The 12,252-nt window shown below is 37.7% G+C and overlaps 1 protein-coding gene across 7 annotated transcripts in view; it reads left to right on the plus strand.

Moving 5' to 3' along the window:
• AKT3 (AKT serine/threonine kinase 3) overlaps positions 1-12,252 on the plus strand; it is a 304,267-nt gene that overhangs the window by 254,795 nt on the left and 37,220 nt on the right. For all 7 annotated transcript variants that reach the window (XM_042976947.1, XM_007076970.3, XM_042976948.1 and 4 more), the window contains 2 exons: positions 4,234-4,448; positions 11,154-11,241. In XM_042976947.1, coding sequence (XP_042832881.1) covers positions 4,234-4,448; positions 11,154-11,241 — 303 coding nt within the window. The remainder of the gene's footprint in view (positions 1-4,233; positions 4,449-11,153; positions 11,242-12,252) is intronic.

The following is a 12,252-nucleotide window of genomic DNA, read 5'->3' on the forward strand; positions in this document are numbered from 1 at the left end:
AACTCTCTGGGAAGATGTGTGTTTAAGTATGATTCAGCCACCAGTATTGTATCCATTTCACTTTTCTCTGGTTCAAGAATGTCGCCTGCTCTATCCAGAGATTGCTTTTGAGAGGACACCGTTAGCTGTATGCAAGGACTTACGTATACATGCCAGGAAATAGCCCTAAAACCTACAGCCTTCTAATTCTGAGCAAATGGTGTTTACAGTTTCAGCCTCTTATGAATTAACAGAGCAGTTGAGAACTGGGTATAACCATGGAATTCATAAGTCTCCTGAAACATACACTTCTCCTAAGGCTGCAATACATTTTAGAGTCTGGATTGGAAGACTGAACAGGTCTTTTTTTTTAAAGGCAAATTCCTCTGATGTTAAGAATATGCGAAGGATTTCCATAAATCGTAAAGTATATAAACGCGTGTTGATACAGAACACACACATATCCGTTACCTGAAATACAAGGTTACCAGAAAAAAAAATTCCTTTTTGAATTAGTGGTAAATTGGTTCATCCAAGTTCGCAGTTTACTTTCACAACATAGGTGTGCAGACAGTTTGTTTGGATGTTTAATTTTTTCCCCCATCTGTTCTGTCTGGATTATTGATTGAGCAGTAAGCCACTCCGGGGCACACGTCCCCTCCTTACAACTGCTTGCCGTGGCTGCATTGTGTGGCCTGGCGGACAAGCTGAAAGAGCTGCTTCTTCAAACTTCCAGTAAATCCCAGTTGGTAAAAGAACATTGGAATGAATATGTTTTTTGAAAGTGCCCCTTAGCCAAACAGATATTTACACTGGGAACTTTAATCAATGGTACCATTTTAAAATCATAGTTTATTATTTAATATCATTCTTGAAATTAGTAACCATTCAAGAGCTACTCGTGGTGATTTTTATTTAACTCAGTTGGCTGTTTTATACATGGAAGTGTCTACAACAAATATTACCAAATATTAATCAGATGTTATTAGAATATTTAACAGCAATTGATACCTGCTCTAACTTCCTTGAATCCAGTTTTTATTCCAGCAGAAAATGAAGCGATCTCCAGTTCCTGGGGGAAAATTGAAACAAAGTCTTGTTTCCTAGAGTTTGTGTTCTGTTTGGGTGTTGATTTGATGTGACCTCTTATCATTGTTTAATATTTATGTTACTTTTAGTGTCCTGAATAACCTGTTGTCCTTTGTGTCTGTCTTTGGCATTAAATGTGGTTACAAAGTAAAGCTACATCCACGGTGACAGGACAATAGGGGTAGAAGGAAATCCCAAATGTGTGCATTTGTGTTCAAACCTTGAGCTTAGTTTAAAATGAGAGTAACATTGATTTTGTGGAAAAGAGACACTTTCTTCAGATTAATTCTTTAAAATAAGTCTTTCAGTGGATTGCTGCTCTCGGAGCAGGTTTTGATCTGCATTTATATCCAAATTACATGGTAAGTCACAGGGTCATGGACTTGAAATGCACTTTGCATTGTTGTACCACTGCAGGACCAATTACACTACTCTTTGGATCAGCCCTCATGATAACCATGAAGTAAATTAGCCTTTTAGGGAAAAAAAAAATCATCAGAGGTAGCCAGAAGGAATTGCAAATCCCAGTAGGTTAAAGACTATACATTTTATATGTTACTATAAATTGTGGGGAAATACGTGCTTTGAGTAAGGGAGAAAAATTATCTTTAAACAATAACATAAAAGAGGCTGTGGATTTTAACTTCACGCTGGAATTTCTAGAGCATTTCAGAGTACTGTATTGTGAGACAGTTTAGATTTAAGGAGAGAGAAAGGCTGTTTGTGGACAGTGGTGACGTGTTTTAGATTCTGTATCCACATGTAGAATGTTAGGATCACTTTCGTTTTTATTTCTTGTGTTTTTCATCTTCCAGCTGTTTGGAGGTGGGAGTTGAACAGAAGTCTTTCTTTTTAATTGATAACAAAGACTCTTAGATAAAGAGGGCTGGCAGAGTCTTTAGGGTGTTTTCTCCTGAACGTTGCTGGACTTTAAATGTCGATAAGATAATACATTACATCGGATTTGTGCGGTTTACAGTAACGTAGCAAACAGTTCTAATTATAGTGTTATGTATTTATATATTCATTAAAATGCCTAGGTTCAGAAGCAAAACCACTTATTTTGAGAATCAGCATTCATTTTACAAAGCTAAATAAAATATATTTTCTTTTATCAAACAGATTTTTTTACAATGCAGTTTTATTTTTCAGTTGCTTATTTCTCTTCAAAAATAAAACCCTTTTTTTATGTACTCACTTTCCCTTCTGGCCGCAAACCAGGTATTTAAACAAAAATAAAGGATTGCCAGTTTTGCCAGCTGGGGATGAGAACCCGGCTGGTGAAATGTGGGTTCGGGAAGCAGTTAATCCAGCTTTTATGCTTTTTATGGTTTTATGAAAAAAGAGGTTAAAAACCACATTTGGCTCTTTTTCGCGTGCGCCACTGTTTTGTTGGTGTTGTAGGAATTCAGCAAAAGGTTACTTAGATTTTAAAATTGTTTGTTATTAGGTAAAATCCTGGGTCCGTTAGATTAAGGCCCACAAACAGTGCATTCTACTAATTGGACATGAGAGAGATTCTTGAATAATCAAAAGTCACTGGTATTTAAAAATTACACATACAACATTTCCTCTCAAGAAAGTACACAGGCTGAATTCTTTCTGCTGCTTTAGGTTATTTGTTGTTTTCTCTGTATTTTTACATTACTCATTTCAAACAAGTAGAAATTTGAAGTATTTTTAGCTAATGATGAAAACTAGAATTTGTTGTTCTTCCCCGAAATATTCTGCTTAGTTTGTTATTCTATAAAAGATTTTCGAAAAAACGTAGGAAGTGGACTTGTGTTGATATCTTGCTAATGTAGTTCCTGTTCATCTTGGAACAATGATACAATTGAATTAAAAATCTTTTCATCACATGTGACAACCACTGCTGAATTAATCTTTAAGTAACATAGCTTTTTCTCAAAATTATATTCTCCACGCATATAAATACCTTGTCTACCCAAGTGCCTTTCATAGTATTTATAGGTAATCATAATGTAACCATCTAAAATGTCATGTTCAGTCCTATGACATAATTGGTAAATTTTAAATAAAAGTCCCATGGGAGTAATCCTCAACAAGTTATTTACTCAAACTAAGACAGTTTGCAACACGAGCACTACTTTGTTCTGCATCAAATTCTTTCTTATGTCATCAGTTACAAGATTTTTTTAATCGGTAAATTTCGTGGGTCTGGTTTTCTTGATCTTTTTATCCCAGAGCTATTTATCCCAGAGCTAAGAGAATCAGATAAAGTAAGCTTTAAGATTATTCAGATATAGTAGCTTAAAGTAAAATATTGGAAGATCCAAACAGATGAAGAAAACTCCATTGAATGAGGAACATACCTCATAAAAAGGTAAAAATCAAAATTTTCCTAAGACAAATGGCAAGCCATTCTGCCCCAGTTTGAATAGGTTGCTCTAACATAGCCTGATAGTGTCACATCATATCTTTCCCAATTTATGTTGCATGTAATGTATGTTGGGAAATAAATTTAAGGGCATATACCAGAGTCTGTGAGTTTTGTTTGTGTTTAACTGAAATTTGCTTGTGGGCTTACTAACGCTCTGGATACAACTCACACAGTACATCTTTATATTCACTTTGATGACTGTTTCCTTAAAGACTTGAAACACTAGAGGCCTCCAGAAGTTTTCAGTTTTATTTTTGTGGTGGCCGTGCCCTGACCTCATCTGTGTTCCATCGCATAACTCCTGTCTTTCACCGTCTGGTTTGTATGACTTCGCTCTTCTCCATGCAAGAGGGTGTAAGGCTCATTATATACCCGGCAATCAGCACGGTGTGACTGCAAGTTAAAGTCCACATTAATGGAACCAGAATGAAAAGTTAAGTAGGCCTAAGAGAAAACATGCAGATATGCAAAAATTTTTGTTTGATCTGTAGCGTACTCAGTCATTCACTTGGAATCTGCTGTGTGGCCTGTTCCCTTCCTTGTACGCTGGCCACTTCTGGACATATATGGAACATTTCACCTATCTGGTGTGATTTATACCTTTTGTAGGAGACCTTATAGTTTAAATGTCAAAGTGTTAGAAGAGCCTACCTAGGCTTTGAAGGTTAGGATTCACTTTGTTGATGTAAAAGTCTTACATTTTATAAATACTGCTGTAAAAGTTAATGTGGAGTAATGAATCTTTTCGCTGGTTTCGCTCTTAGGTATTAGAAGACAATGACTATGGCCGAGCCGTGGATTGGTGGGGACTAGGGGTCGTCATGTATGAAATGATGTGTGGGAGGTTACCTTTCTACAACCAGGATCATGAGAAACTTTTTGAACTAATACTAATGGAAGACATTAAATTTCCTCGGACACTCTCTTCAGATGCAAAATCATTGCTTTCAGGGCTCTTGATAAAGGATCCAAATAAACGGTAAGCCACAAATAACGCTCACTGAGTTACTGACGAATGTGGTTAGAAATTGTGATATGGAAATTAATTCAAATGTAACTCACTCCAAGGAGCAATGTATTTGGTGTAGACATCTTCCCACTGAAATACTGACTTATTTTTAACTGCGTAATACAGAACATTTAAAAAATTTCTGCAACTCTTTCCTAACTTGGGAAATTTTATGTAGATTTTACCAAATAAGGGTTTTGAGGGTTTTATTATCCGTACCGTGAGTGAACAATTTCTTAATTGCCCTGGTACTTGCTATTGTGGGGACAGAAGTATCCCCTTTTTTTCCTTTCAGTCTCTGGGCCTTTATATTTATGCTAATTTACATAATAAAAAGGATAGAACCGGCTCTGTATTCTCCTTCCATCCCAACCTGTGTTAACATATCCAGCTACTTTTTTTGTCCATTGTAGATATTCCTTTCCATGTGTGGCTGGAAAGAACTAAAAGCAAAATATGTTTACACACTTTGTACTTCTTTTGTAGCTACAACTGTGACCTGAAGAATCCTACAGCCCTTTGCTTAGCGAACTGTAGCATTCTTTGTTCGTGTTTCTGTGTTCATTTACACATACAGTTTATAAGTCATATATGAAATGACTGTTAATATAAAAATGTCCCTTAATCTGTGTTTGTGTATTCATGTATACAGCCGTCCTTTCCTCTAGGTACATACGCATATCAGCGTTGCTCTAAAAATCACTTAGGTGTTAAGCTCTTGAGGATTATTTCTTAGATTGCTAAATCTTCCCTCACATAATGATTTTTTACAAAGTTCTGTTTTTGGTTGGTGTTCGTTGTGTATTAGTTGACAGACTGAATTAATGAAGGAAGGAATGAATCCTAAAATGCGATTTTTGTTTGCTTTAGAGATGGTTTCCATTACACACTTCTAGATTTTAAATTTGTGAGGAGCATGATTTTACCTTCAGAAATAAGCAGACTGAATAAAAGAGATAGCTTTTGCTCGTGAGGAACCTTTCTGACATGTGTTTTATAATCCTGGTCATGGACATCTTACCTTATATTTGCAAAGTGATTTTGGTTTCTTTTTCAGGGTATTTGTGTATCTGTTGTTCCCTTTGCTGTTTCAGTAGCCTTGTAGAGTTGATAGGTGGATATTATTCTCATTTACATTTGATTGAGGACGAAGCCGAGGCCCCTAGAAGGTGAAGCAGTTTATCCTACAGAAAATTCCTATAGAAGAAGAGCAGAAATCACCTTTATTGGTGCCTATTTGCTGTTTCTCTCGTAGCTTATTTGCAATGCATCAGTTTCTCAGTTGGTTCAGGTTTTGAAATGTGTTCCATTTAGTGTGATTATTTCACAATTAATGTAACACACAGCACTTGGTGATAGGTAATCTTTAAACAGAGCTAAGATTTCCGTTTTGTCTACTTGATTTAGGGATCTAATATTTGGCTTGGATTTCAAGAGCAGCGAATTTTTTACTGCATCCTTTCCTGACGACTCCAGGGAACTTAGCCCTTTCCTTGATGGCCCCTCTAAGCAGCTGGTAGAGCACACTTGTGTCTGTGGTTCTCATGTCTGCGTGTCATTCATTTTCTTATCCCCACCCCCACCCCCGGGGGAGGAGGGAGATAACACAAACTAGATACTTGATAATTGTTGAATAAATGTGAGGTACATTCTAGAATGTTAGTGGCCTGGTGAGTAGGACAACTCCTAAAGGTTTGCCCACCCAGAGGTTGGTATCATCTAAAGAGAAGCTGGGGTGTTCTTTCTCAGGTCTTTGATGTTCTCATTTAAGATAGGGGAGTCATTCTCCGCAATATTGGGAACGGAACGATGAGCAAGACAAATCATCTCTGTTCTAGATAGTCATAGAATAATGCAAGACAGAAAACAGGTACTCACAGATACTCAGACCTACATACAAATGCCTGTTGAAATTTATTAGCTCTGACCAGGGGGCTGGAAGAGTTGGGGAGGCGTAGGGGTGCTCATGCAGAGAAATTTACATGAAAAGAAATCCAGGGGTATCTGGGTGGCTCAGTCAGTCAAGCCTCCGACCCCCGATTACCACTCAGGTCATGATCTTGTGGTTTGGGAGTTCGAGCCCCACATTTGGCTCTGCACTGACAGTGCGGAGCCTGCTTGGGATTCTCTCTCTCCCCATCTCTCTGCCCCTCCTCCTCTCTCTCTCTGTCTCTCTCTCGCTCTCTCACTCTCTCTGTCCCTCTCTCAAAAATAAATAATATTTGAAAAATAATAATAATAAAAAGAAAAATCCAGAGTTGCAAATGAACATGGCATTTGAGAAGTTCAGCAACTACAAGGTAGAATATGAGTTGGGTAATGTTGGGAGATGAAGCTGAAATGGTAAATTTCAAAGACCTTCTGCTTCTGAGAAAATATTTAACCTTTATTCAGAAGGGGATGAAAAAACCAGTGAGTTATTAAAAGTAAGAGATGGTATAATGAGTTTTGTGCTAGGAAAGGTGAAGGGCCAGGGGCAGGTAGGCAGAGCAGTTGAGAACACATACGGGATTGTCCAGATGAGAGATGGGGGTCCTCCAGAAGCAGTGAGTAGGACTTTGTGAATAATGAAGGAGACGTGGTGGGGACATGGAAGGAGTCTCCTGCCTCCGTGCTTTCCAGCTTGAGTGATTCGTTTGGAGGATGGAGTGTTATCAACAGACAGGGAGCACAGGCAGAGGACGAGGGGGGGGGCGCAGGGGTGGGAGGAGAGGGGAGGGTTTACTGACACCTGCTTCGGCTGTGCCGAGTCAGGTGTCCGTAGAAAACCCAGATGGAACTGAAAATAGTACCAGTGCTAAACAGAAATGTGGTGGCTGAATATATGGTTTGGGGACCCACGGATATCTCAGAGGCAGCTGGGGCCGGGACAGTCGTGGGCAGGGTTGAGTACAAAGGGAAGACGGCCTAGGACAGAATCCTGGGAAGCATCACAATTTAAGAGGTGGGAAGAAGAGAAACAGCCACTAAGAAGACCCTGAAAAGTCTTTGGAAGCCTCATAAAATAGCATTATCCTAGACCTCGTTATTCTTCCTCTTCAACAATTTTAAATACTGCCTGAATTTTTTGAGACTCTTTACTGAATTACTGTCAGTTCTACCAGAGGGTCAACCATCATTTGCCTTTCTTTCTAATGCTCCATTACTTTATGCTCATTCTATCAGTATCTCCTTTATCCTCCTGCACGCAGTTCATAGGAAAAGCGTGACCGTGTGTTGCATTCAGTAACACAGGAAAATATGAATTCCATGATGTTCCTAATAATGAAAAATCCATAGTCGCTGAGGATTTAGTTTGGCATTCTGATATTGGAGTTTACTATTCTTAGACATAAATATCTTAGTGCAAATCATATTTTGATATTATTTTGAAGTCTTAAATTGTATATTAAGGAGTCATTGACATTGAAGTTTTTGACAGTTTCACACTTGGAGGAAGCTTGTGTTAAAGAGTCTCTCCCAGCTTCTAAAATGGCAGTCTAAGATTATATTCTTAGACTTCACATAGTACTCATGGCTGATACTTTAGTTTTTTATGTATTTGATAAATATAGATTAAATGCTGGCAATGTCCACAGCCAAGCTATTGCTAGAGAACTGAGGGGTGACAGAAAATGAATAACTAAACTAAAGCTGGATTAAAACCTCCTATTTACCAAATGATTACGGCTCTCTATTCCCAGCTCCCACCTCATCCACTATCTCCCGTAGAATTCAAAATGAGAGCGATACGGAAATAAAAACAATAGCGTAAGGGTGAGAAAAGACAGTGAACTTCTGAGTTTTCTCCTGCAGACTACTTTGATTCATGCTTTGACATGTTAAGTTCTCTTCAGAAACACGTGTTTTGGTGTCTCTGCTTTTCTGGCTCCCTGAGTAGGAGCTTAAAGTGCTTTTTGGATAATCCAGGGCTGGTCTCTGCCCTCAAAAGAATTTGCAGCCTAACCAGGGAGGGACACACACAACTTGGAATAGAATGAAGAAAGAGGAAGGTTAGGGAGTGGAGTGCTGGCGTTGACTAAATACGGAACCGCCAGTCGGAAAGTTCTGCATTCGATCCCCGCTAATACTGTCTGGTCCCATCTAGAGTCCCTGTCAGCGCTGTGGCTCATTCTGCACGATCTGGGGATGGGAGACCCGTGGATCATTACTACAGATAACTCAGATATCAGCTCATTGTTCTATTTTCTATTCTGGCCGTGTGTCAGGGAATCCCAGATTCTTCCCAGTCGTGTGTTCCTTATACCTAATAATAGATTGTATTATTGTTTGTTTATCCTGACCTATTTATGTTTCTTCCTACCCAGTGGTGTGTGGGAGTTGGCATGTTCCAGCTCTTAAGAGCCAATTGTTAAATTTCAGGAATTTCATGAGCTGGTTGTTTTAATACAGTCATTATTAAAAATCAAATTACATAAACTTACAAAAGTAAATCAAGTACATTGAAAAGAAAGGTGATAAACACTCAAAATTCATCACTCCTTGATAATTTTGTTGCATTTTACTATTCTGATGTTACTCTTGTCTGTTGTGTCTGCATAGAAATACTATGTAATGGTTTGCTTCTGCGTACCTGTTCCCACTTCTGTGTTGAGTGCCATCAGGTTGCTGACTTGAAATTGGCCATGTGGGGAGTATTCACATGACCACAATGGCAAACTTTGTACGTCAAGGCTTGATTTATTGTTTTTAGATTAGATTTAAATAACTAAGTAGAGAAGATGTTAATAATACGGTTTACATTTTAAAGCTGTTCTGTTTGTATCTGCTACATTGTGACTAGCGCGCGCGCGCGCGCACACACACACACACACACACACACACACTGAAGAGCTACTCTCCCACTGTTCCCAGATGATTTACCATCCATCAAGGAGGTCACTCACATAACTGAGAAGCAAGTGAAGTTTTGACATGTGCCTTTTTGTATGACTTTCAAATTCGTCTTCGCCATAAACGAAAAGATCAGCTGGTATTCGTGCTGGAGCCACTCCGAGTCAGTGAGGGGCTGTGGAGTTCAGCAAAATTAACAAATGTTCTCTTTGAGCATCACTTGGCTAATTTACAATAAAGGACATTCTGTATTTTATTGCTCTTTGAAATTTTGTGCCTTGCATCCTTTATATCTGTAAAATCCATAACAAACGTATGTATAATATGCATATGTAATATTATACATGCATAATTTTCCCCAGAGAGCTGGCTGTTAAGCACTTAGCAGCCCATACTATTCCTTTTATTTTTCAAGTTTTTATTTAAATTCTAGTTAACATATATGGTAAAATTGGTTTCAGGTGTAGAATTTAGTGATTCATCACTTACATAAAACACCCAGTGCTCATCCCAACCAGTGCCCTCCTTAGCGCCCATCCCCCACCCACCTCCCTCCATCGACCGTCAGTTTGTTCTCTGTAGTTAGTCTCCTACGGTTTGCTTCCATCTCTCCTTTTTTCCCCCCTTCCCATATGTTCATCTGTTTTGTTTCTTAAATTCCACGTATGAGTGAGATCATAACGTGTTTTGTCTTTCTTTTACTTTGCTTAGCATTAAACTAACTCCATCCACATTGTTGCAAATGGCAAGATTTCATGCTTTTTGATCGCCAAGTAATATTCCATTGGATATACATACCACACCTTCTTTATCCATTCATCAGTTGATGGACATTTGGGCTCTTTCCATAGCTTGACTGTTGTCAATAGCACTGCTGTAAACATCAGGAGCATCCACCATTCCTAACCATGTACAAGACTAGAGAGAGCTTTTGCTATATCAGTTCGGATTTAAATGGATTTCTTTTCCTTTCTTTTCTTTCTTTCCCTGTTCTTTTTTTTTTTTTTCCTCCCCTTTCTCTCCTTCACTCCCTCCTTGCTTCCCTCTGTATTATTTTTGCTTTTCTCATTCTTTCCTCCTAATGACTGGTACACACTATATGAAACTGAGGAAGCCAGAAAACACCTGAATTTCACACTGTGCCACCTATCAGTTAAATAAGAGTACCTGCAAAGATGGGGGGGAGCATCCTTAAATTCATGATTTATGTTGCAGCTTGCATAGTAAATTACCTTGCAGTGATATTTCATAGGTTAACAGCCTCGTTTCTATAGCAGTTCATTTGCGGCATGAAAACAGTCCGTGAGTTTCTGTCTATTAGCAATACTGTACAAATTGCTTTTTCTAACTAATTAGGTAGTGACTTCAGAACTCAGGGTAACAAGGATGCATTTTGACATGAGTGTTACCAAAATAAATTTGGCTTATAGAACTGACGACGGTAACTGCTACCATTTCTTGTGCGAGGTGCTCGCCTCTGGTTTCTAACCCTTGCCGTGATCCACCAGGCTAGTGTCATTGTGCCCACTCTACAGAGGGGACACTGGGACTGAGCAGCTTGTTCATTGTCACACATGTCATAAGTGCCAGAGCTGGTTGCCTGTTTCAGGTTTGTCCCCAAAGCCTGTGCTCTCTTCAGCTACCACACTGTCCCGAGGCTACTTCTTATTAATAGCACATTAGGGAAATTAGATCTCATGGCAAAAGCTCTTTATTGGTTTGGCTATTTATCTCAAGGACTATTTATCACACAGAAAATTACATTTCACAAAAACTTTTTTGTTTTGCCTTGGGCTTATGTAAATGTTGTAATGCGCGCTCACTTTTGTTTCTGTCTCTTAGCCTTGGTGGAGGACCAGATGATGCAAAAGAAATTATGAGGCACAGTTTCTTTTCTGGAGTTAACTGGCAAGATGTGTATGATAAAAAGGTAGGTTATTTTCATGGCATAGTATTTATATATTTTGGCTAAAGCGAATTGACAGCAAAAAAAATTTTTAAGTGAATAAAATTCAATGATACAATGATACTTTTCATTTTTACCCCCTACATTTGATTGAATGTAGTATTGAAATTCTTAGCACAAAAATTTATTGATAAGTTTGACTCCCAAAATGCATCTTGAAATTTTATTCAGCATGGTCACTTGATTTTTCTTTTGTCACAGTGATGGTAGTTTGCTACTCGTTGTTTGCTTGGTATTAAGAGAAAAAATAAAGAAAACAACGTTGTGTTACTCTTTAAGAAAACTAGCAAAAAAAATCATGTTTTTCTTTGTCTTTATGTCTTTAATTTTAGAGTGAGCTCTACAAGTTTGTTTATACAAATCCTTATTTTAAAAGGAATTGAAAGGAATTTAGTTTTAATATTTAACAAAGTAATAAATATTTTTCTTATTTGAGACTTCTCTGTTACTTGAAACAATTTTAATGCCCACAAAATGGGTGCTACTAATTTTATAACTTTATTTTTATTGTAATCTACTTATTACTTGTTTTTAATACTATAATTTTTGCCTAGGAACAGGAAATTACTGTGTCTAGTCCTTCTTTTTAATTTTTGTCTCTTTTGTTTCTACTACTTCTGGTATTGTTAGTACAGGCACTGATTTTGATTTTTTTTGTTTTCAAATGCTCATTAAAATTTCACTGTGAAATTTTTACGCAGTACAGTATTTGCTGCTTAGAATCTTTATCTGGTTATTTTGTGTAGTTAGTTTCCATTTATTTTAGTTTTCCCTATTTTTCTCTGAAACATATATAATCAACATTTATGAAATGTTTGTTTTGTGCTAAATATTCTCTTCTATTAATCTCTAAAGTATAGATAGAATGGTATCATATGACTTACAAGGAAGAAGACAAGTACCAAATTTCGGCATTGTGTTATGGGAATAGAGGGTGTGGTGATTTTCTAAAAGCACTTCTTGTAAAATAGTTGC

The sequence above is a fragment of the Panthera tigris genome, chromosome F3, assembly GCF_018350195.1.
Source record: "Panthera tigris isolate Pti1 chromosome F3, P.tigris_Pti1_mat1.1, whole genome shotgun sequence".
Classification (NCBI taxonomy): Eukaryota; Metazoa; Chordata; class Mammalia; order Carnivora; family Felidae; genus Panthera; species Panthera tigris.